The sequence below is a fragment of the Acomys russatus genome, chromosome 32 (assembly GCF_903995435.1).
Source record: "Acomys russatus chromosome 32, mAcoRus1.1, whole genome shotgun sequence".
Classification (NCBI taxonomy): Eukaryota; Metazoa; Chordata; class Mammalia; order Rodentia; family Muridae; genus Acomys; species Acomys russatus.
In genome coordinates, this window is record NC_067168.1 from 42,514,768 (window position 1) to 42,538,828 (window position 24,061).

Below are 24,061 nucleotides of genomic sequence, written 5' to 3' on the forward strand. Positions count from 1 at the left end.
AGGCCACCAGCCTGGGCAACATGAAACCTTTTATATAAATAATATAAGTAAAAAAACCATGTACTTGTCAAATTCTGGGCAGCTTATATTAGGAAATTCACTTGACTAATTAAGTGCATTGGTATTTGTCATCTATAAAGTGAGTTATAAAATTGATTTCATATATGTTCTATGATGTATTTATATGCCAAATATTCAGAATACTGCCTAGTGCCTATTAGGTACATCACTACCATCCCATCAGCATGATGAGCTTAAAAGCCAATTATAATTTTTAGTGCTCCAATTCTATACTTTTGACTAAAAACTAGTTTTATATTATAGTAATAAATGGATCTAAACTTTCTTTAGATGCTCAAGCCAGATGTTGAGGAATTATTAGTAATTTTTCTCTCCTTTAGCCCTCCTGTCCTATTGAACTAAGTGATTTTGGCTTATTCTATCAAACTATTTCCAAAATATTTTCTGCATCCAACACTTTTAATAAGGGCTAAGAATGGCACATGCTCCTTTGAACTTGGAAATCACTGGGCAAAGTAAAAGCCAGAATCTTCCGGAACTCACACCATTCTAGCCCTTACACAACAGACCCCTCCAGGTTCTGCCCAATGTTCCACATCTGCTTAAGCTCCAGTCTTCCCCTTGGCACACCCAGAGTGGTTGACCAGAGAGAGCACTGTCCCCTTGTCTTTTGTGAGCCACCACCATATTTTCAAGATTTGTTTTTCTTTTTCTCTTCTTCACTCTTAGCTAGCCAGGAAAGAACATTCCTTATCAGCTATGGGTAACTTAGTGAAAACATTCAAGTAGTTTAGAAGAAAGCATCCAAGCAGGTGGCTCATGCCTGCTGTCCTAGCACTTCAGAAACTGAGGCAGGAGGACAGCTGTAATAATGAGGACAGCCTGCGCTACACAGTGAGCTCTAGCTAGACTGGACGACAACTGAGACCCTACCCAAAAACAACATGAACAAAACACGAAACAAACAAATAAACAAACAAACTGAACTTGTTTATAAAGGCAGTAAAAATAACAGTGGAAACTGATCAGAGCCTCCATGCTTTTTAGCATGTCTCCAGAATTCTAAGAAAATGTGGATTTGTTTCTTTGGAATGACAATCCCTCTGAGCATCAGACTATAGTAAGCAATGATAAGACAAACCTGCAGAAACTTAACAGCTTCCATCAAAGCAAAAGAGTTCATGCTGGAGAGCTGCCTCATGGGTAATGCACTTGGTACACAAGCATAAAGACCTGAGTTTGTCCAGGCCCCACATAAAAATCTGGGTGAGGCAGCCCTTGCCTTTCTTTAAATTCTAGGCTGAGGATGTGGCATCAGGAGGCTCTTGGGGGATTGCCAGCCAGCTAGTCTATTCTGAACAGCAAGTTCAAGGTTCAAGGAGAGACCCTGTCTCACAAAATAGCACGGAGAGGTATCGAGGAAGGCACATGTCTCTCCATGTGCACAGATTGGCATGCACATACATATACATGTGCATGTAACACAAAAATTATCTATGACAACAATTGAAAAATACATATGCTTTCTGATGACTGTGGGCAATATTGCCTCCAGGAGTGTCTGCTTTGCTAAACATTAGAATTACCAGAGGAGATTTTCGTTAATCCTAATGTCCATGCTGATCCCATATTTACTGAGGCAGAATCCTACATGATAGCTCCAAGTGCTCAAGGCTTTCAAAGCCCCCTTGGAATTCTCGCAACAGTCAATGGAGCCAAGGATCTACAAATCAAGCTCTTAACGTAGGAACGTCTTAAACGTTGTGAAGAAAGGCTTTGAAGCAAGAGTCAGACACTGAGTCCAGAGTGTCTTAGCCTTTCCCAGCCTCCGGTGACTCGGTTACTTGGAAATTGTTTCCAAGTCTGAGGCGTTTCCTGCACATTATGCAATATGACTTAGAGATTTAGTCAAGAACATGGTATGGAATCCTCATGCAATTAATTTGTGTGTGTGTGTGTGTGTGTGTGTGTGTGTGTGTGTGTGTGTGTGTGTAGCCAGGTACACATGTGTACCCATGGATGTAGAGGCCAGAGGACAAGTTTAGGTGCCCATTCCTGAGCTTTGGCCTTCTTCCTTTTGAGTTGGGGGCTCTTAGTCTTCTGAAGCTCATTGAATGGGCTAGGTTGACCAGTCAGAAAGGCCCAGGGCTCCTCCTGTCTCTGCCTCCCCAGTGCCACCATGCTTGGCTCTTTTACATGGGGATTGACTGAACATAGGTCTTGTTTACCTGCTAAGGACTCATCTGGCTGAATTATCTTCCCAGCCCCACAACGAATGTGAATGGCATATACAGTTATAGTGATGCATTATTAATGCCAATTAGTCACTAAACACTAGTCAAATGTCATGTCTAGAACATGAGAGATGATTGTTAATCATGCCTAAAGCAGGATACGAATGACTACACAGCCAACTGTCAGAGCCAGGCAGACCCAAGGAACTCAAATGTCAAGCTTGAGTCTGTAGGGCCCTCTCCCCTATAAGGCACAGGCGTGATTCAAAAATCTCAGAACTCACCTCCACCCACAGCTGCCACCACACAGATTTATCGTGTGTGACTTGCTGAAGAAAGCTGCTAATAAATTTCCTTGTATCTTATTAGAAGAGACTTTTAAATCGTCAATGGCATATGGGAAAAGAGCAGGGAAGGTGTTTCCAGGCACATCTCTCTTATTTACTGAGTTACACCAGAGCTAGGCATGACTTGTTTTCCTTTAGTTGTATCTGAGCAGGTTGACAGAAACTGTGACAAGGTTACTTTTGAATTGATAAAAGGTTTGATTGTGTCAGCGCATTTGTCAAAACTGTCCCATGCTGTGTGTAATGGACTCTACACCAGAGCTGGATGGCACAGGAGCTGCTCCAACTACTTGGTGTTCAGCACAAAGCAGAAGGGGACGTCAATGGGGAGGGTTAAAGGTCACGGAGAGCAGCTTTGGCTAAGCCTTGGGCTCTGCACAGACACTCTGTTCCATTGACTTTGCAAGGTGAGCGTGCCTCCAACCTTTTTAACGTGAAAGTGACATTCACAGCCTTGTTTGTAAAGGGGGCAATTTTAGGGCACTTGCTGGAAGAACTGAGGGCAGGACACGCAGGCTTTTCTCACCAGCAGCTTGCTCATGTCTCAGAAAGATCATCGGTTTCAGTTAAGAGCAGATAAGCAGCTCAGCGATGGGCAATGACTGTCCAGGGCTCTTCTCTCTTTGTTTTGAGGTAAGGGCTCACTATGTAGATAAGGCTAGCCTCAAACTCCAGATGATCCTCCTGCCTCTGCCTCTCAAGTGCTGGGTTGCCGCTAAGCCTCACCACATCTGCTTCTCGATCAAGGGTTTCTGGAACCATTGTTTTAATTCAAATGTGTAAGCCGTTTGCATGGTTAGGTGAAAGATATAATAAGCATGTAAAATGTAAATGTGTCCATGTTTGTTCCGTCGAGATTAATGCTTAATTTTATTTTTTTGAACTGCGTTTCTAAAGTGTGGCTGTGCTTATACAGCAACAGTTAACCAATTGCAGGGCTGGGGGTAGCTCTAGGGCAGCAGACTGACTGTCCAGTCCACATGGCTCTAGAGATAGTTCATTACACAGTGTGTCAGACAGTTTTGACAAATGCAAAAAAGAACACAGGAAGGAAGGGAGAGAGGGAAAGAGAGAATAAGTGAGAGAGAGAGAGAGAGAGAGAGAGAGAGAGAGAGAGAGAGAGAGAGAAAGGGAGAGAGAGACAGAGACAGAGACAGAGAAAGAGACAGAGAGGAAGGAGATATTACCAATTTCTTTGAGGGGGGAGATTTAACTCAAGGATTGAAAACTCGTTACATCATGACACTTATATTCAGTCCAAAAGCATTCTCAAACTTTATTGAATGGGATTGCCTCATACCAAACTGCTCCTCTTGTGACAAGCAGAGCACATGTGATCCAATCTCCACCCATGGTCTTCACTTGGTAGCCCACGCCACTGACATGTGTGTAGTTCTCTGGCTGGGTAGCTCTAATCTGTACCAAAGTCTGAAGTTCATTAGTCTCCTCTTGTGTCAGCCCGTTTGTGTCTGCCCTGAGACCTTCCCTGTCTCAGCCAGTGAATGTTTCATAGGATGTTGTGTGTCGTTTTATGACAGGTAACAGACTGGAGCTGAATAAAAGTCAAATGATTTGGGATTACTTCTTTTTTATTTTTGTTTTGTTTGCTTAATTTGAAGCTACTCGACTCTCAAGGCCTTATTTTGTTTTGTTTTTATTTTTAAAAAAATGAATGCAGTTGTGCCTGGCAGTGCAGTCTATAATCCCAGCTACTCAAGAGCCTGGGGCAGGAGGATTGCAAGCTCAAGGCCTTTCTGGGCTGCAGACTGAGTTCTAGGCCAGCTGGGGCAACATGGCTACAGCGTGGCAAAGCCTAAAAGGGGTTTCTAAATACAGTCACAGGGTCTGGGAATATAGCTCAGTCATAACAAGCTTGCCTCACTTAAATCCAGCCTCCGGGACCAGCACAAAAGTCCATGTCACATCTCTCCCCACACACAATGGTTCCACCATCACGATGACGTCATTGTCATTCTGTAGCCTTCTTTGAGTGCTGGGCAGCTTTGCTTCTAGTTGGCTTTTCAAGCACACCTGTTTTGGTGGTCAACTGTTCCAAGAGACCTCCTCCTCACTCTGCAGCTGAAGCTACCTTTCCCCAAACTGAGACGTGATTGTCTCTTTACAACAATTCTGTGGCTTCCTTTAAAAAGAGGTTGTCTTGCCCCCCTCTGTGCTGGAGGTTCACTTTGTTCTGAGGTCAGCTGCCCTTCCCTAAGGTCACGTTGACCTTTTCAGACTCTTGCCCTTGCTGGGTTCCAGGCAGACGTGGCTTCTCCAAGTCAGATGCTCCGTCTGCCTGGGATGCCCTTCCCTTCTTTCCTCATCAAACCCAGCCATCCTTCTCATATTAATTGTTATTTTTTTAGAGATGACAGATCTGAGGGTGTGTTATAAGCTAAGACACGTCATGCTTTGTTTCTGAACTTATGGCTACATTTTTATTTCAAACCAAATGCTTATTTAATCCAACATTTCTTTCTTCTTCTTCTTCTTCTTCTTTCTTTCTTTCTTTCTTTCTTTCTTTTTTTTTTTCCAGTAGAGGAAAAGCTGAGTTAAGGCAAAGCCTTTACCTAAATTGTGTCACCACCAGTACACTGGAAGTGTTATGCAAATACTTCCTTTTCTTGGTTGCTTTTTGTTGTTGTTGTTGTTGCTGCTGCTGCTGTTGTTGTTGTTAGACAGAGTCTCAGGTGGTGTGCACTGGCATTCAACCTTCTATGGAGCCGAGGATGTCCCCGATCCCTCCACCTTCTCCTCCCCCCAAGTGCGGAGATCACAGGCATCATGACCATTTTTCTGACTTGTAAATATTTCTTGACTGAGAACCTAGTTAAAAGTGGTCCACATTTTGAGCTTTCTATGAGATACAAAAGATTCGGAACTGTCCTTTTCCTGGTAAACATGCCCACGGCCATGTGGTTATCTAGGATATGGCTATAACTACAGATTTCCATAGAGCAAAAATGTGTCTTCCTATTTACTCTTCTCTAGTTTTGCCTTCCTTTCTATGATTTTTTTACTTGTCATCTGAACACGGCGGTCGGGGCTGCCATTCAGAATTTGTTTTCATATTACACATTGAAACATAAATGCATTTATTTTCCTTAATATCATCATGTTGCTATACATTAGCATTTATATAGGTGCCATGTTCTTATACCAGAAAATTCATTATATTTACGCTGCCTTTGAATCTCTTTCTATTATTTTATTATCACCAATATTAGTAATCACTACTACACTCCCTGTCATTTGAGGTACATTAACTTCAGAATTTCCTATAATTTCACAAGAATTAGCATGGGAACTGGGTGCACAGAAAGTCTGAGCAACCTTGCAAATACTACTGCGGACACAGGTCAGCTGACAGGCTTGCCTAGCATGACCGAAGTCCTGGATTTCATCCCATGCACCACAGAAACCTGGTGTGGTGGTGCACACCTATAATGGGCCCTCGAGCCTATAAGGCAGAGGCAGAGACATCAGAGAGGTTGATGGGCATCTTAGGAGACACAGTGCGTTTACAGCCATCCTGGAATGCATGGGACACTGTTTCAAATCAGAAAACAAAAACTTGGCATATACTTTCTTCAAGTGAAAGTATTTTAAAGTATTTGATCCCTGATAGAAATGTAAAATTAGAAAATAACAATCATATAGGAGACCGATGCCACAAAAGAGGGGACAAGACTTTCCCAAATTAGCTGTGTCAGTGTCATAGCAAGAGTGCCCTCCAGCCAGTGGGTCTTATTCACATGGGCGAGCCACCCCATGCAGAGGCTGGGCCAGTGCTGGACAGGGGGAAAGAGAAAGAGACACAGATGGACAAGGGCAAGTTCCAATTGAGGACCTCACTCACTGAACTCCAGAGTGACAGAACTGTAGACAGCTTCAGAGTTCAAATTCATTCTTTGAGACACGGGAGAAAACAAATCTAAGAGTGGAGTAACGATTCGTCTAAGGCCACAGACTCCATTGATAACACAGCCAGGAGTGAAAACTAGATTATCTTCATACACAATTAATTCCACTATGTTTTTCCAATCATAGTGGAATCTCAGATTCTATGGGGAAAAATATTACAAGCAACTAATACCAAGTCCTGATGGCCTCAGTGACTAGAGAACCCAAAAATGTTTTTACAGTAACCTGATGAGTGGCTAATTTTTATAAGCCAGCAATTAGTAATACCTATGGTCAACCATTGCCCTCTGCTGCTATAGCATGCTTGACATTTCTCAAATATACATTAGAAACATCAACAAGACTTCTATGTTCCTGTACGTGTCTGACCACCCCATCTTTCCAGCCAACACGGGCTTTAGGTTATACTTTCCAGTTAAAGAACACTTTACTGAGATGGAGGTTGACGGAGAGATCTGTGCTATGGGGCTGTTGCAGTGGTATGTGCATTAACCAGCTCTTCAGTAAAATAACATTTCCAGAAATCTCTGATGCTGGGTTGGCCAGTTCCTATGTTATACACATTCCCAACCACGGCTGAGTCCAAGCCACCAAATCTGTAAAAAGCTCTAACAGAATTCAAAAATATTGAATTCTAGCGCATTGCTCAGTCTAGGAGCATCTTGAAGTGGAGTGATGAACAGCCAAAACCAAAAAAGCCCTGCCTCTTGTTTTGGGCATGTATGTATGTATGTATGTATGTATGTATGTATGTATGTATGTATGCATGCCTCCTCTCAGACTCCATACTAGGACATTTATCAGTTGGCAAAGACCATGCCCCTGCAAGAGGAGGTTCCTCTTCCAATGGACAATCATCACCTGTTCTCTCACAGGTCTACTTTCAGTGGAAAAACACCACAACACACTCACACAAGTCTGTTTCACATCCCACAATTTGTATCCAAACAAAAACATGTTTACATCCATTACAGCTCAGAGTCAGTTTCAAAACATCTTCAGTGCAACAAGGAGAAAAATCTAGAAAAATATTCAACTGCTGTTTGTGTGTTTGTGTGTTTGTGTGACGGGGGTGTTCATATGGGTGCATGTATGTGTGTTGCAGGATGCATGCTCATGCCTCTATGCATCCGTGTGAAGACCAGAACGTTAAGGTCATGCATAAACCCTCAAGTTTCATCTTAGAGCTTGCCAGGTAGCAAGGCTAGCTGGCCCTAGGATCCTCTTGTTTTGATCTACTTAGTACTGTGTGCACACAAGTGTGCGCCACCATTGCTTGCCTTGCGTGTGGGTTCTAGTCGGTGGAACTTATGTCTTCGTCCTTCTAAACCAAAGACTGACTGAGCCACATTCCCGATCTTCAGCTCACTCTTAGTAAAGTGGAAACTGAAATTTCAAAGACAGACATGGCCACACATAGGTGAGAAAGCCTGAGTGTTTACTCCTACGTGTCCCCATCAGCATAGTGAAGCTTTGGGCCAGAACGGTCAGTGGTCCTCATGTGCCCACGGGAGAAGAGGTGTTTAGACAGCGAGCAGTGTCTGCCACATAAGGGTGCCTGTGGGAAATGTTCACCTCTCCAGACCCAGAGAAGTGGAGTCTCTCAGCCTCAGAACCCCATGAGTTATAGAACAGTGAGAAAGCATCTCTTCTCAATACCCACAGAGGTGCCTTACAAGTATGACTCAAGTATGAATCAAAGATAACAGATATTTATCTACAACCTGAATCGTCAAACCAACAATTTTCATATTTTCAAAGACTTTCCTTTCCAAAACAGTGCAGATTTTTCTGACAAGCTGTCTATCTTCTGATTCTCAACCCCTGTATATTTTGTAAAACAAAGCTTAACAAATATCCATATACCTCAACCATGGTAGTTTTAACATTAGAAAAACAAAACTAATGCTTTCTAATTAAATTTTGTTCTTCCACAGTTCCATCTTAAATCTTGCACAAGTCGAGGCAGACGGTAGCAATGGAGCATCTGTATCCAAATCTACCTACTGTTTTGTTAGCTGATTATCTGGTTAGGATTTTTCATATGTTTGTTTGTGTATGCCTGTCACTCTCCGTTGTCTAGATATGAACTCTAAACTTGTAAATTCATAGTGAAGACAAATAAACCCTGCCCGCAGTGGTTTCCCCTTCTGATATTTTAGAGGTTGGAAACTTTACAAAATAAATATCATCTTTACTTTTATGCATCAGGGTTACCATAGAGAAAGGAAGCAAGTGAGTAACAGCTTCCCCTGAATTTAGAGATGCCCCAGCTCTGGGACAGTCAAATCATAGACATATACATTGATGATATTGTGAAAATATTAGGAGGGAACTCCAGCTTATGACTCTTAAACTCATTATTTGCTGCTGAGTTTGTTTGTTGGGTAAACTGATGATGTCTTAACATAGTTGCTGGTACATAAAGGTGCTGGTAGATAAGAGATTAATAAAAAACATTTTTGGAGGAAAATTATTACTATCTTTCTTGAGAAATACAGTAGGACTCCATAAGTGGGTTCTTAGCTTGAATCGGGCTTGGGAGTAGATACTTCCAAGGAATTAAAGGGCCGATTAGCTGGTCCTGGTTAGAACTGCATTTACCAAGTATTGCCAGAAACTTTGATGCCCAGGCAGGATAGCATCCTACAATCAACTGCATCATCTACACCTCTGTAAAATGCAGCTCCTTCCATGAACATAGTCTCGCATCAACCACTCCTCTCCCCAGGTACATTGGTTAAGAACCCATCTCTATTCTCACTCTTTGTCTCTCAGGCCGATGCACATCCCACGCCCTATCTGTTCAAGAAAGTCCACCTCTGCAGCCGTATACCAGAACCCGCTCCCTGAACAAAGCTGGAGCAAACCTCCAAATTCAACTCCCACTATGCACAAGAGGCTTCCCCACTGAGCCAGCAGTGGGTATGGCCTGTGGGGTGTCCCCACAAGTGATGTGCGCATCAGAGCAGGCTCAGGGAGCCTTGGGACACTTACGGTTGACATAGCTTGATGAGGTCCTGGTCAGTGGTGCCTGGTGGAAGGCCTCGGATGTACAGGTTTGTTTTACTCAACTGTTCCCCGCTGCTGTTGCTGCTGCTGTTTGTGCTGGGGCTGGGAGGAGCCATGGGGTGGGGAGCTGGTGCATAGGACTGCTAAAAACAGAAGAAAAAAAAAAAAAAAGAAAGAAAGAAAGAAAGAAAAAAGACTGTTAACTGGACAAACAGAAGCTAGCACCTATTCACAGGCCAGCAGTACTTCCTAAAGGCAATGTAAGCTGTTTGTCCTCTCTAGCATGCATATTCTCTCTCTCTCTCTCTCTCTCTCTCTCTCTCTCTCTCTCTCTCTCTCTCTCTCTCTCTCTCTCTCTCTCTCCCATGTTCCATGTGCTTGTAAGAACATCAACATCACTAGCTTTTCCCCTTCTCTGGCCCAACATTTGGATCAGCACAGCCATGAATGGCAGACAAGGAAGCTAGTAGGTGCCCCTGGCATATGCTCTCAGCATTTGACTCTGCCTCTCACCAGAATGTCCCTTGTTAGGCTTTGAAAGTAGCATGTCACCTCCTTCCCTGTTCTAGCTTGCTTCTAATAGCCAAACATCTTTCGCTCCCCATTCTTTGGTTCGCTCCTTGTCTGTAAAGGAATTTCTATCGGATGCTTTCCTAAGCCCTATGGGAGAGCACAGTTCTGGGTATGTGGGGACCGTTCTAGGCACCCTGGCTCTACGAGTGAGCAAGTGACTGAGCGAGCGACTGAGCAAGTGAGTGAATGAATGCACCTCTCTCAGTTTCTTTCCCACTCTTAAAATTGCTACCTATCAAGACCTGCTTCAAAAGATCATGGCCCACTTGAAATATCCAACCCTAGAGACTTTCTACCTGGGTCCCTCGGGACTCTAACAGGAGGATTTATGCATTGGAGCTATCCTGCTCACAGTAGGAGGTTTATCGGTGAGTGCATCGGTGTCCGCCAGGTTCCAATGGCAGCTATTTATTACATTTGAGAGCTAAAAGTCTCCACAGATATTGTCTGACATCCCATAGTCATGCTAAGGCTCCTCCTCATTTCAGAACCAATATTTTAATCAGTCAAACCATTTTACATCAAAGTTAAAATAATGGAGTTAATATCTGAAGCTTGGGCCATATGATTCAAAATTAGCAAATGTGGCACTTATTTTATTGCATGCTACTTTGTGCAAGGCACCTTCAGATCTCAAATGGCACAGACTCCCTAGGTTAGGTCCTTGCTGAGTGTCTTATCAGCTGGGTGACCTTTAGATAGTGACTTAACCTCTCGAAAGAACAGCAATCTCATTAACAGGAACAAATATTGATGGTTCCCTTGGTCACAGGGTCTGTTAAGGACCTTAGCGAGCTGATGCGGGCATGGCTGCTGTAAGTGACCAGTAAACAGGGATGAAGTCCATATGTTGATATTTGTGGCCGGGATATCACACTGATAGTGATATTTCTAAGAGCCCCAGGCTTTTCACTTAGAATCTAGAATATCACTCAAAAGCAAGACTCAAGGCTAACAGTCAGCAGTGAAAAGTGTCCCAGGCTCAGTTCCCAGGTCCCCCAATGTGGGTAACTATTGCCCTGTAGCTCACTCCAAGGGATCCAATGTCATTTTTTGGACTCTGCTAGCCACTGCATACACTTGATATACATTAATTATGCATGGCACATACAATACATACCAATAAGACATAAATACACCCTTTAAATTATTCCACTGGAAAAATTAGCTGGGTTCCCTCCTAAAGACTTAGTTATTGGGTTGTGGGGGGTCAGGTTGGGTTAGTAATTATCAGACAGTAAGCTTAGAACAGGGCTCAGTAACAGAAATGAATTCATTCAAATACTGATAGCTCATATTGATTGTCAGATCCACAGAATCTATACTGACCCGGGAGATAAGCATTTTGTATGGTTGGGGGCAGTTTCTAATCTGGGTTCATTGAGGTGAGAAGCCCGACTTGAATACGAGTTGGACCATCTCGGGGACTGGAAGCCATCACAGAAGGCAAAGGAGACAGTGGGCTGAGCACCCGGATTCATCTCTACTTCTAACTGAAGATATGATGTGACCAGCTGCCTCAGGCTCCTGGTACCAGGTCCTTTTCCACCATAATGGACAATATCCTCATGCTGTGGGAAAAGTAAGCCCTCCCTTCTTTAAGCTGCATTTGTTGGGTATTTCATCAGAGCAATAAAAATGTAAGTAAATATGCATGCTATCTAACTACTCAATGTCTGAGCCATGGAAGAAGTCTCAAGGCTAACTAGGTGATATGATGGAGGAAATAACAGCAAACTATACTTTATGCCTTTCTAATCTCATTCCAAACAAAACGAAACACCATAACCAACATGGCCAGATGGACAGCCATGCTGGCCCTGTAAGTAGAGCTGAACTTGGCCTTGACCAGAGTGAGATGGAATCATGAGATCCCACTGCAGTTACTCCCACTGAGGTCAAGCTAAGTCATCCTGAAATGACTTTCCTCCCTTCCTCCTCTTCCATCACTTCCTGGATCAGACTCCATCACACTGGGACACTCCTTCCGTTTCTCTCCTAGCCCTGCCTAGCCCTGCCTGATTGCCACTTACTGATGGTTCTTATTTCAAACTATGCACCACACTGCCATTTCCTTCCTAGCATCACACTTTGGTCCTTACTGATGTGTTGGGCTTAGTTACTTAGTGTCTAACTCCATCTTGAATCTACCAGCAGGAATCACTTAGCCTGTATTGCCAGATAAACAGAAGGGGTTATCAATATTTAGGCTCCATCTCGTGCAATTAAAATGCATAACCGTAATGCTGAAGTTACGGAGATGGAGGATGTGTTCATGGGGCTCAGCTCTGTTCTGTTGTACTACCTGCCGTACACCTCTCAAAGTCTCACATTGGCCCTGGTGCACAATTCCAAGCATCTATATGAGAATGCTTCTTAAGATTCAGGACCTCAATGGGTATCTCACTGCGCCATTTTCCACACCCCTCCCCAGCTCCCCATCATCGTGAGCCCCTTGGTTTTACTATAGTCATCATTTTTTTTAGCCTTGACACCCACTGGAGAAGTTGGTGGTGGGTTTATCTCTCGCCTCTCCCCAACAGTCAGAGTACAGCAAGCCACCCTATTCTCCGAATCCCTGATCTCTCTCCTGACCACTGTGTGTGCCATCTGGCACTATGTTTTGTCTTCAAGCTGCCTATCTGCTCTCGCTCCTCTCCTGCTCCCTCACACAGGCCTCTTTTTCACTGGACCCACAGGATGCAATAGAATTGTCAAATGCACTTCTCCGATGGATCAAAATTAAACAGTGAGGAAGAGAGAGGGAAGGGGAGAACAAAGTCTGGGGAGGAGAGAGCAAGCAAATACCAGAGGAACAGAGGTCAGAATTATCACCTTCCAGAACGAAAACTTTCACAACTGTTTCTTGGCTCTGCCTAATGCAAGAACAGCAATATCTCTGTGGACTTTCATCTTCCCCCATGATTTATGTAAAGGTAAGCAGGGTTATGCTTTGTGCATTTGCATCCAGTGACGTATAGAATTTAATCTGTGCATAAAACTTGAGCATTTTTAAACATAAAAGTCCACTTGCTTCCTGAACTGAAGTCAGCTATGTCCCCCTTAGACACTCCCCAAACCTTAACCTTTTATGTATACGCACTGCACATAGTAGGCACTATTGGTGCTTACTAGGGTGGTGTCCAGGTCCCTACCGCACAGTAAGTCAGATCCCATTTATTTTATTATTGGTTTTATCAAGTACTTCATTGTCTAATGAAGCTGGGCTGGGCTGTTTCCAAAGCTGCCTGCCACCGCTTTCATCTCCTCTCTCCTCAGATTCCTTAAATTCCATGCCGGACTGGGGATTCTTTTAAAGTGAGATTTTTGTTTAAAGTAGTTCCCACCTCGCCTGAGCTTTAAAACTACGGTGGAACTTAAAGAATGTGCCTAGCTTTCTGTGCCACAGATCAAGAGAGACCAGACAGAGTCCTGGACTGACCGAGCGGTCAAAGCGGCAGATGTCGCATGATCGATACGTGTTTACTTAATTCCTTTGTTCCCGCGGGGCTCTTTGCAGGCATTTCCATAAGTAGAACACCATTTAGCAAATTGCACCAAGCCTACAATGATCAATGTGTCCTCCAACAAGGCCAAGGTACTTAGTGGAATATGAAGCTAAAAGCAAACCGACACTGGGAAGGGGACAGGAAAGGTGTATGCATGGAGATGAAGATATGGAGCAAATTATGTGTGCAAGTGATGTGTGTGTGTGTGTACCTGTGTGTGTGTGTGTGTAACTGTGTGTGTATCTGTATGTCTGTGTCCATGGGTGTGTTTGTCCGTGGGTGTGCATGCATGCATGTGTGCATGTGTGTCTGTGTATTTGCGTCTGTATGCCTGTGTCCCTGTGTGTGTAAGCGTGTGTGTGTGTGTGTGTGTGTGTGTGTGTGTATCTGTGTGTCTGTGTCTGTGGGTGTATTTGTCCCTGGAAGTGTGTGTGTGTGTGTGTGTGTGTGTGTGCATGCCTGTGTCCCTGTGTGTGTGTGTGTGTGTATCTGTGTGTCTGTGTCTGTGGGTGTATTTGTCCCTGGAAGTGTGTGTGTGTGTGTGTGTGTGTGTGTGTGTGCATGCCTGTGTCCCTGTGTGTGTGTGTGTGTGTGTATCTGTGTGTCTGTGTCCATGGGTGTGCTTGCATGCATGTGTGCATGTGTGTCTGTGTGTATGTATCTGTATGCCTGTGTTCCTGTGTGTATAAGTGTATGTGTGTATATCTGTGTGTCTGTGTCCATGGATGTGTTTGTCCCTGGATGTGTGTGTGTGTGCATGTGTGTGTGCGCGCATGTGTGTATCTGTGTGTCTGTGTCTGTGGGTGTGCATGGGTGCATCTATGTGTGTGTGTGCCTGTGTGTGTATGCGCCTGTGTGTGTGTGTGTGTGTGTGTGTGTGTGTGTGTGTGTGTGTATCCATGTGTGTCTGTGTTTATGGTGGTGTACTTGTTACTGTAGTTGTCGGCATATGTGTATGCTGGTGCACATGCACCATGTGTGGTTGCACATGGAAGTTAGAGGTCCATGTTCAGTGTCTTTTTTTATTGCTTTCCACCTTGAGATCAGATCTCTTACTGAAACAGAAGCTCTCACTACTCAGGTAGGTTGGCTGGCCAATGCGCTCAGGCATCTGCTTGCCTCTGCCCCTTAGTGCTGAGCGCTGCGCTTACAGGCACAGGCCACCATACTCACCTTTGCTGTGGGTTCTGGCAATCAGAACTCAGATCTCTGTGCTTGTGTGACAGGCACTTTATCAACAGAGCCATCTCCTGAGCAGGATGTGTGAGGGTCCTGAGTCATTGGAAAGCATGTAACAGCAAAGGAAACTTTCCGCCAGATTCCTGGTTAAAAAGTCTAGAGATTCCTCCCAAAAAGGAGCTACTCTGTGGTGGGGCCAGCAGATCTGCAGATCTTAGCGCTCAGTACAAGGTCTTCCTAGTCTCTGGTTTCATTTCTTTTGGGAATGCCTCATGATTCAGATAGCCATGAGAATTGCAAATTGTTTTTTGTGTTCAAAAATTATAAATTCCTTCTTCTCCACCCCTTTTCAAGATAACATTTCTTTATCAACATCAAGTTGTAGAAGGGGCCCAGAATGCCTGAGAAATGCATGGCCTAAATGAATTAATTTGTGAAAAGCAAGGGCAATCAGGTATGCTTTGGCTGCCAAATACAGGTAATGAAACCATAGCATCTTAAGAAAAAGGAAGGAAGGAAGGAAGGAAGGAAGGAGAGGAGAGGAGAGAGAGGAGAAAGAGAGAGAGAGAGAGAGAGAGAGAGAGAGAGAGAGAGAGAGAGAGAGAGAGAGAGAGTCGATAATCCCCAGTGTCGATGTATCGCAGCAGCCATTTGCCTGATTAAAGTGGCTAGCTACACTTTATCTTTCACTCTTTGTCTCCTGCTGGATTTGGAATTTTATCACTGATTAGATTCTAAATCATCCTGAGCCAAGGGGTTTTTTTTTAAATGTTAGTAAAATAATATTTTCCTTCAGATAAAATTGACTTTGCTATATTGTGCAAAGCCAGTCTATAAATCATATTTCGGGGTATGGAGGACGACTTACGGTCTGGGGTTACTGAGCATAGATCACTGGGGTGTGACAGGGGTGTGGATTTGCACAATCAGTGTGGTTAGAAGCAGTAGAAGTTGAATGTGGGGAAGAGGGGATGTCTTGTGTACACACAAATCCACAGGCTTTTCTTTGGTACTTTTTCATGATGACACTGGTAAGAGAGTCACTGAAGACAGGCTACCATATATTGGGACTGCCAACTAGAGTATCGCCATCAGTCTCTTCTTTAGAGGATTCAGTGCAATTATGGCATCTGCTTAGGAAGACACTGTTGTTAAAATGACAGTGAAGACACTTAGAGGTAATTGTTTTCTGCAGTGGCTAAGCATTTGCTATGTTACATATCATGAGCCTAGTGAGATAAATAAGATTCCTCTCAGTTTGCCAAGGTAGAAACAGGCAGCGGAGAAAGAATGGGTGATGTTTTCAAGGTCACACAGTTGGGACCCAGATTTGATCCTAAGGCCTGATGCCAGATGCTTTACGAGCAAGACTAAACCTCAGTTCCTCTTGATGCATGCACCAAAACACACAGGCTCTTCCTGGAAATCAGATAGGAGGATGAGACAGGTGCGAACTCTGATGCAGAGGTGTAGGCAGAGGTGCAGAGGATGACGGAAGCTGAACCAGCCCTCCCGTCAGAACATAAATGGAGGTATCTTGACATTTAATTTCTGAAGGGGACGTCACCCTCAGAAGCAGGCACGGTATGAGTTTTTCATATGATGTCAAACAGGCGAGTTCAGTTGTCAGGATCCAGTTGTTTAACAGCGAGAAAATGAACTGGCCGGTGGCTCATCCCCGGGGACTGACTCACTCAATAAGTTTGGTTCCCATGACTCATTTTTCAAGTTTGAAAACTGCGGCACCCGCCCCAGGTCCTCCCACATTCCTGTAAGATGTCTGGCTATGCGAGTGAGGTTGCAGAGAGGGTCCCTCGCTGTGATTTGGACATAAACTAGGGGAAAATGTGAGGAGTTCCCGTTTCACAGAAAGTAATGGATTCCATCTACTTAATGTTGCCCACCCAGCTACAGAGTCAAGGAAGTAGTGAAGGAAAAAAAAAAACCACACCCTTCATTTAGATAATGTCACTGTATTTCTAGACTACTTAACAGCAAGAGGTTGTAATGTATTTTAATGGAAGGAACCTTAACTCTGCTGCCACAGACATTGTAGGGAGGACCTTGCTTTGTTGCATGCAGCTGCCCCATGCATTGTTGGAAATTCAATAGCTTCCCTGCTCTCCCCTTATTCAAAGCCAGATACATCACCCTCTGCACAGAGCTGTTACAATTGCAAATGTCTTCTGAGATTGCCAGATGTGCTCTGAATAAGAGGAGCAAACTAGGACATTAACCACACGTAGCTCGTTCCTTGAAGAGTCAATACAATGTCTCCGTGGAATAATGATACTAATGACCCAGTCTAAGTAAAATTCACTCTGCGGGAGGGGGAGGAAGTCCACTCCAAACTAAAATTCAACTTCTTACTCGTAAATACATGTAAGCACGCCTGCTTTCCCCACACCTCTACCCTCTGAAGACAAGACGGCAGAGAAGCACATTTCATTTGTGGCAGACTAAGTCTGAAACATTCTTCTCCCACTGGATTAAAAACATAAATCTTTTGCAAAGAGAATGTTAAATATTTTTTGCATGCAATTCGCCTTGGCTTGCAATCCCTGGGTTCTGGTGCCAAATTGCAGTCAGCTCTACTGTTGGCATCTGGTTGCTGGCAGAGCCCAGTGGCAGTAGGTCTGGTGGTTTGGAGAAGCCAAGGACTCCAGCACACTGCAGTCTGTTCTGAGGATGGTCTACTCAATTTGTTTTTACTCATCATCAGCATGATAGAATTTGTAGTCTTTTATTCACTCAAGGGTAAAGCCCTGGATAAGGTCTCCCATGGGACTGACACACCCCAGCTCTTCTATGTTCCAAAAATGAATGCAGACCACATTCCTGTCTTAAATTGTACATTATTTAGCCAGCCCACACAAGCATTGGGACCAATTTCTCTTATGAACATTGATGCAAAAATACTCAATATAATGCTCGTGAAACAAATACAAGAACGTATGAAAGATATCATTCACCGTGACCAGGTAGGCTTCATTCTAGGCATGCAGGGATGGTTTAGCATACGGAAATCCATCAATGTAATCCACCATATAAATAAACTGAAAGGAAAAATCACATGATCATCTCCTTAGATGCAAAAAAAGCATTTGACAAAATCCAACACCCATTCATGTTTAAAGTTTCAGAGAGATCAGGAATACAAGGCACATACCTAAACATAATAAAGGCTATATACAGCAAGCCAATAGCCAACATCAAATTAAATGGAGAGATACTCAAGGAAATTCCTCTAAAATCACGAACCAGGCAAGGCTGCCCACTCTCTCCACATCTCTTCAATATAGTTCTTGACGTTCTAGCCAGAGCAATAAGACAACAAAAGAAGATCAAGAGGATTCAAATGGGAAAGGAGGAAATCAAATTATCCCTATTTGCAGATGATATGATAGTGTACATAAGTGACCCCCAAAATTCCACCAGAGAACTCCTACAGCTGATAAACACTTTCAGCAAATTAACTGGATACAAAATTAACTCAAAAAAGTTACACTTTCCTATATACAAATGACAACCATGCAGAGGAAGAAATTAGGAAAATTATACCCTTATGATAGCCACAAGCAATATAAAATATTTAGGAGTAACTCTAACCAAGCAAGTGAACGACTTGTTTGACAAGAACTTTAAATCTCTGAAGAAAGAAACTGAAGATGACATCGGAAGATGGAAGGATCTCCGTTGTTTGAGAATTGGGAGAATTAACATAGTAAAAATGGCCATCTTACCAAGTGCAATTTACAGATTCAATGCAATCCCTATCAAAATACTTACACAATTTTTTAAAGACATTGAAAGATCAATTCTCAACTTCATATGGAATAACAAAAACCACAGAATAGCTAAAACAATCCTATACAATAAAAGATCCTCAGAAGAAATCTCCATACCTGATCTCAAGCTGTACTATAAATCAATAGTAATTAAAACGGCATAGTACTGGTACAGCCATAGGCTTGTTGACCAATAGAATCAAATCGAAGACCCAAAAATGAATCCATACACATATAGTCACTTGATTTTTAACTAAGAAGCCAAATCTATTCAATGGAAAAAGGATAGCATCTTCAACAAATGGTGCTGGTCTAAATGGATGTCTACATGTAGAAAAATGCAATTAGGTCCATATTTGTCACCATGCACAAAACTCAGGTCCAAGTGGATTAAAGACCTCAACATAAAACCAGAGACACTAAATTGGTTAGAAGAAAAAGTGGGGAAGAGCCTGGAATACATTTTTACAGGAGACAACTTCCTAAACAGAATACCAACAGCCCAGGCCTTAAGGTCAACAATTAATAAATGGGACCTCATGAGGCTGAGAAGCTTCTGTAAGGCAGGAGACATTATCAGCAGAACAAAGTGACAGCCTACAGACTGGGAAAAGATCTTCACCAACCCTACATCTGACAAAGGTCTAATATCCAAAATATATAAAGAACTCAAGAAATTAAGCACCACCAAACCCAATAACCCAGTTGAGAAATCCTAAACAGAGAATTCTCAATAGAGGAATATCGAATGGCTGAGAAACACTTAAAGAAATGTTCAATGTCTTTAGTCATCAGAGAAATAGAAATCAAACCAACTCTGAGATTCCATCTCACACCCATCAGAATGGCTAAGATAAAAAACTCAAGTGACACCACATGCTGGCGAGGATGTGGAGAAAGAGGAACACTCTTTCAGTGTTGATGGAAATGCAAACTAGTACAACCAATTTGAAAATCACAAAACTGGGAATAGGACTTCCTCAAGACCCAGCTATTCCACTCCTTGGAATATACCCAGAAGATGCTCCTCCACACAACAAGGACATATGCTCAACCATGTTCATTGCAGTCTTATTCATAATAGCCAGAACCTGAAAACAGCCTAAATTTCCCTCAGTTGTAGAATGAATAAAGAAACTCTGGTACATTTATACCATGGAATACTACTCACCAATTAAAAACAAGGACATTCCAAAATTTGTGGACAAATGGATGGAACTAGAAATGATCCTATTGAGTGAGTTAACCCAGAAGCAGAAAGACTCGCATGGTATATACTCACTTATAATTGGGCATTAGCCCAAAAGGCATGTCCTATGAAAGTCTTCACTTACCAGGAGATTGGGATAGATGTGAAGACATCCTACTGGGCCTCTAGATATGACAAATATAGGAGATGGGAAAATAGAAGGATCCAGATGATCTTAGAAACCTACAAGAAGAACATCTTAATGGTAGATCAGGGCCCAGAGGCACCTGCTCAAACTATCGCACTAACCAAGGACAGTGCAAGTAATAAACATTGAACCCCTTCTCTGATCTAGCCAATGGACAGGATATTCTCCACAGTTATGTGGAGAGCGGGGACTGACTCTGACATGAACTCTGGTGCCCCATATTTTATCACCTCCTATTGGTGAGGGAGGCCTGATGGCACTCAAAGAAAGAATAAGCAGGCTACCAAGATGAGACTTGATAGCCTATGACCATATAGTCAGGGAGGAGGTCCCCCTCGGTCATAGACCTAGAGGAGGGGAATAGGATGAAAGTCAGAGGGAGGGAGGGAGGAACAGGAGGATACAAGTGATGGGATAACAATTGAATTGTAATCTGAATGAATTAATAAAAAAAAAGAACTCTAGGGAGCCAGTTGTGTCTCTACTGGCCTCACCACAAATGGGGCACTCCAACCTCGAGCCATGAGAAGAAGAGGAAGTGTATTCACTCCATTTTTTCAGAAGATTGTAAACCACAAATATATAGAAAATTTAGAATGCTGAACATAGCACCAGCTACAGGCCAACACTCGATTATTTATTTATATAGGGAAATTGCATGATTGTATTTATTTGTTTTATCTAATTATATTTTATATATTGTGATAATACAAAATTACTGTAAACTATTTTAAAATTATGTATGTGTATATATATATATATATATGTATATATATAATTTTATTAGCCATGTCACCCTCATGGGGCAGATCCTTAAACATGACTCTCTCTCTGGTTTTTAGAAGGAATCATTTACCTTGAAGTGGGTGCTGAAGAGCTAGTTCATTTTTAAACCTTGGAACTGTTTTTCTTGGAATTAAGCCATCATAACCTGCCTTTTCCATTTTGATCAAGAACCAGAATGTGGTAATGGAGCAGTAATAAAACAATCATATCTCATGGAATGGCTAATTAGTTTCAAGGTATTCACAAATCACTACTCAGTTATTTTTTTAATCATAATTATGTTAGGATGAGAGTCAGTTTTGCTTACATATTAGTTTTTAAAACCTTGGCAGATTGCATAATTGCACGGTATTCTTTTCTGTTGACAAATAGGCATCATTGACAGTCATTGAATTCTGTTTAGAGATTTAGATATTAAATGACATTTTAAAATTCATGGTACTTGAAAAATATAAGTAAACTAGTTATTATGTAGTTCAAGGACCACTCAGGAAATTTCATCAAAACATTTATAAGCTAGAGAAATGTAGCTGTTGTTAAATTCCCTTGGCAGTCTCTTATAAGCATTGCCAAGGCTTCAAACTCTAATGTCACCTAGTCTTTGCCCAGATCTTTCCTTTCAGCTGATCAACTCCTGATTTCTTCAAGAGAAAACTAATACAATTAGCACACACTTCAATATTTGTGGTGCTATGGCATGAGTTGGAAGCGCCGTGTCTGTGTGTTGAGAATAGCACCAAAGGCCTACCACTCTTCTGCAACATCTTATGACTCTAATGCCAACTGTGGCTGTTGTCATGGGAAAATGAGGCATGGCTGTGCACATTACAGTGTGAGCTACATAAGCACTAACAGCATCAGTAGCCACACCTCTAAATGGAGCCTCTGCTATTTCTCCAAGGAACACTTTGTGAGTGGGTCTTAAGAATGGCATATAAAGCATCCTTCAACTGACATGACTCCTGGCCAGAGTAGATGCCAGGAATTAAATTCAAATTATAGGAAGAATACAAATTATTTAATTTGTTTGTATCCAACAACTATTTTTCATCTTGATTTAAAAGTCTCAAACAGCAGGGACCAGACAGACAACTTGGTGTTAAGAACATACAGATCTTGCAGAGGACCCAAGAACAGTTCTTAGCACTCACTGGGTAGTTTTAAGTTGTCTTTAACTCAAGCTCCATGGTACCCAGGAGGTTTTTGTCCCCTACAGTTACCTGTTCTTTCTTTCTTTCTTTCTTTCTTTCTTTCTTTCTTTCTTTCTTTTCTTCCTTTCTCTCTCTCTCTCTCTCTCTCTCTCTCTCTCTCTCTCTCTCTCTCTCTCAATAAAATAGTAAGGAAATTTGTTTAAAATTTTAAATATTTAGAAATTCTTTTAAATAATGTTAAACCAATGTGCTTTAAGATCCCATCCTATGTTTTACAGTCTAATACATTCATCATCTCCATGACATTATAAGTGGCAATGATGCCAGCCATTAACCCTAGCAGTGCTGTGTATGCCCTCCTACATATGGAGAAGGGACACCAGTAAATGTAGTTGACATAGACAAGCTAAGGAAACACTTTATTACTACTAAATTAACTCTTTCAATATTTCCCCCTTCGGTTAAGAACATCAAAACTACAAAAACAGGGAGCCATTACTCCACCCAGTCTACTAATTTTCATATTAAAAATCTCATTGTCGGAAAATTTTAATCTGCAACATGGCTGCTCTGATCACATTAAAAAGATCTCAACGGTCTGTGTGATCTGGCTGGAATGTGGACCACACCCTTAGTACACACCTTTATTACCAAACAATGGAGGTAAAGTTACTTTTTAAAAGGATGCACCCATGTTTGAAAGTGATGTCTACTTGAGGGGCGGACAAAGTGATGAATCAGAGAAAGATTTGACAGAATAATATATGCCCAGCTCTTGGGAGAATAGAAAGGAAAGAGAGGTGATTTAAGAGCAGCTCAGGGAAAGAGAAGAGAGGAAGCAGTTTAACAGGAGAGTTTTACAAAGACAGGTTGAAGATAGAACAATTAGACACAGATAAAGACAGAATGAGCCAGAGAATGAGAAGGAGCCAGAAGATTAGAATGGATTGCTAGAGTTAGTTTGAGGCCAAGCAGAGCAATTCAGTCAGAAGCTGAGAGAAGCCAGATTGAATCAGTCAGCTGGGAGAGAAGTTTGAGCAAGAACAGCTGAGTTGAACCACCCAGCCAGAGTTCAGAAAGAGCTACAAAAGGTGAGCTTATTTAGCAGTAAATCTCAGAGGATGAAGATATTCTAGGCTTAGATTAGATTGTACGGGGGCTAGAAGCTTCCAGGACTAGGCCTAGGTTAGCACACAGAGGCAGTAGGTCTCAGAAACATTTACATTAGATGAATGAACGCTACTTTTACATCTCATATTGTTGATCTCGTTACTGATTACTAATGAGTTATAAAAGCAATTCGGTTTGGTAAATTAAAGAAAGAAGAGGAATAGGGAGAGGGAAGTGGGGGGAAGGGAATGGAAAGGGGAAGATTATTGGCATAAACTATCAGTACAGAATTAATGCCTGTCTCTTTGGCAGATGAGCTCTTTATCTAGACCATTCTACAGCAAGCACTTTATAGGAACACCCCCCCACCAAAAGGCTCACTGCTTCCCACCACACACACAGAATGCCAGCCTTTTAGGCTTCTTCCTTCTAGAACCAAAGCCCAAAAGGAGAACTCCTTACAATGAGCTAACAGAGAAAGTCTGCAGATCCATAAACAACAACCAGAATTCTGCAGCATAAAATAGTTCCGTTGTTTTATTAGCTTATTTATTAATATTTTAATGATGTAACAAAATTAAATGTGAAGAAAAACTAAGCTTTTAAAGTCCTAAATCTAAGAAATTTGGACTATAAAACACAACAAAATTTCATACAGGGGACAATATTAGAAAACAAATAAAAAATATGACAATAAGCAGGGCCTGGTTTGTACAGGCTTGTGACACCAGCTAATGAGTCATGAAGGTCACAAGTTCAAGGTCACATAAGTGAGAGAATGAGTTTCAAGTTAGCATGGCTAACTTAGTGAGACTATCTAAAAATAAAATAAAATAAAAGAGAGAGGTAAGGATATAGCTCACTGGTCAAGTGCTTACCTAAGCACACTGGAAGCCCTGGGTTCAATCCCAGTACTAATCAAAGTTAGGAGAATTACTGCATTGTAACATTGAAGCTGTATGCTTGATACACAGCTCACAGCCAGATAAAACCAAAGGCCTTAGTGCACACCTCTAATCCCAGCACTTGG

At 42.3% G+C, this 24,061-nt stretch overlaps 1 protein-coding gene across 11 annotated transcripts in view; it reads right to left on the reverse strand.

Moving 5' to 3' along the window:
* The window catches only part of Rbms3 (RNA binding motif single stranded interacting protein 3), a 998,257-nt gene that overhangs the window by 503,888 nt on the left and 470,308 nt on the right, over positions 1-24,061 (reverse strand). For 8 of the 11 annotated variants that reach the window (XM_051140215.1, XM_051140224.1, XM_051140217.1 and 5 more), the window contains one exon: positions 9,524-9,681. In XM_051140215.1, the coding sequence (XP_050996172.1) occupies positions 9,524-9,681 (158 nt within the window). The remainder of the gene's footprint in view (positions 1-9,523; positions 9,682-24,061) is intronic. The other 3 variants (XM_051140220.1, XM_051140223.1, XM_051140221.1) reach the window with 1 other exon arrangement.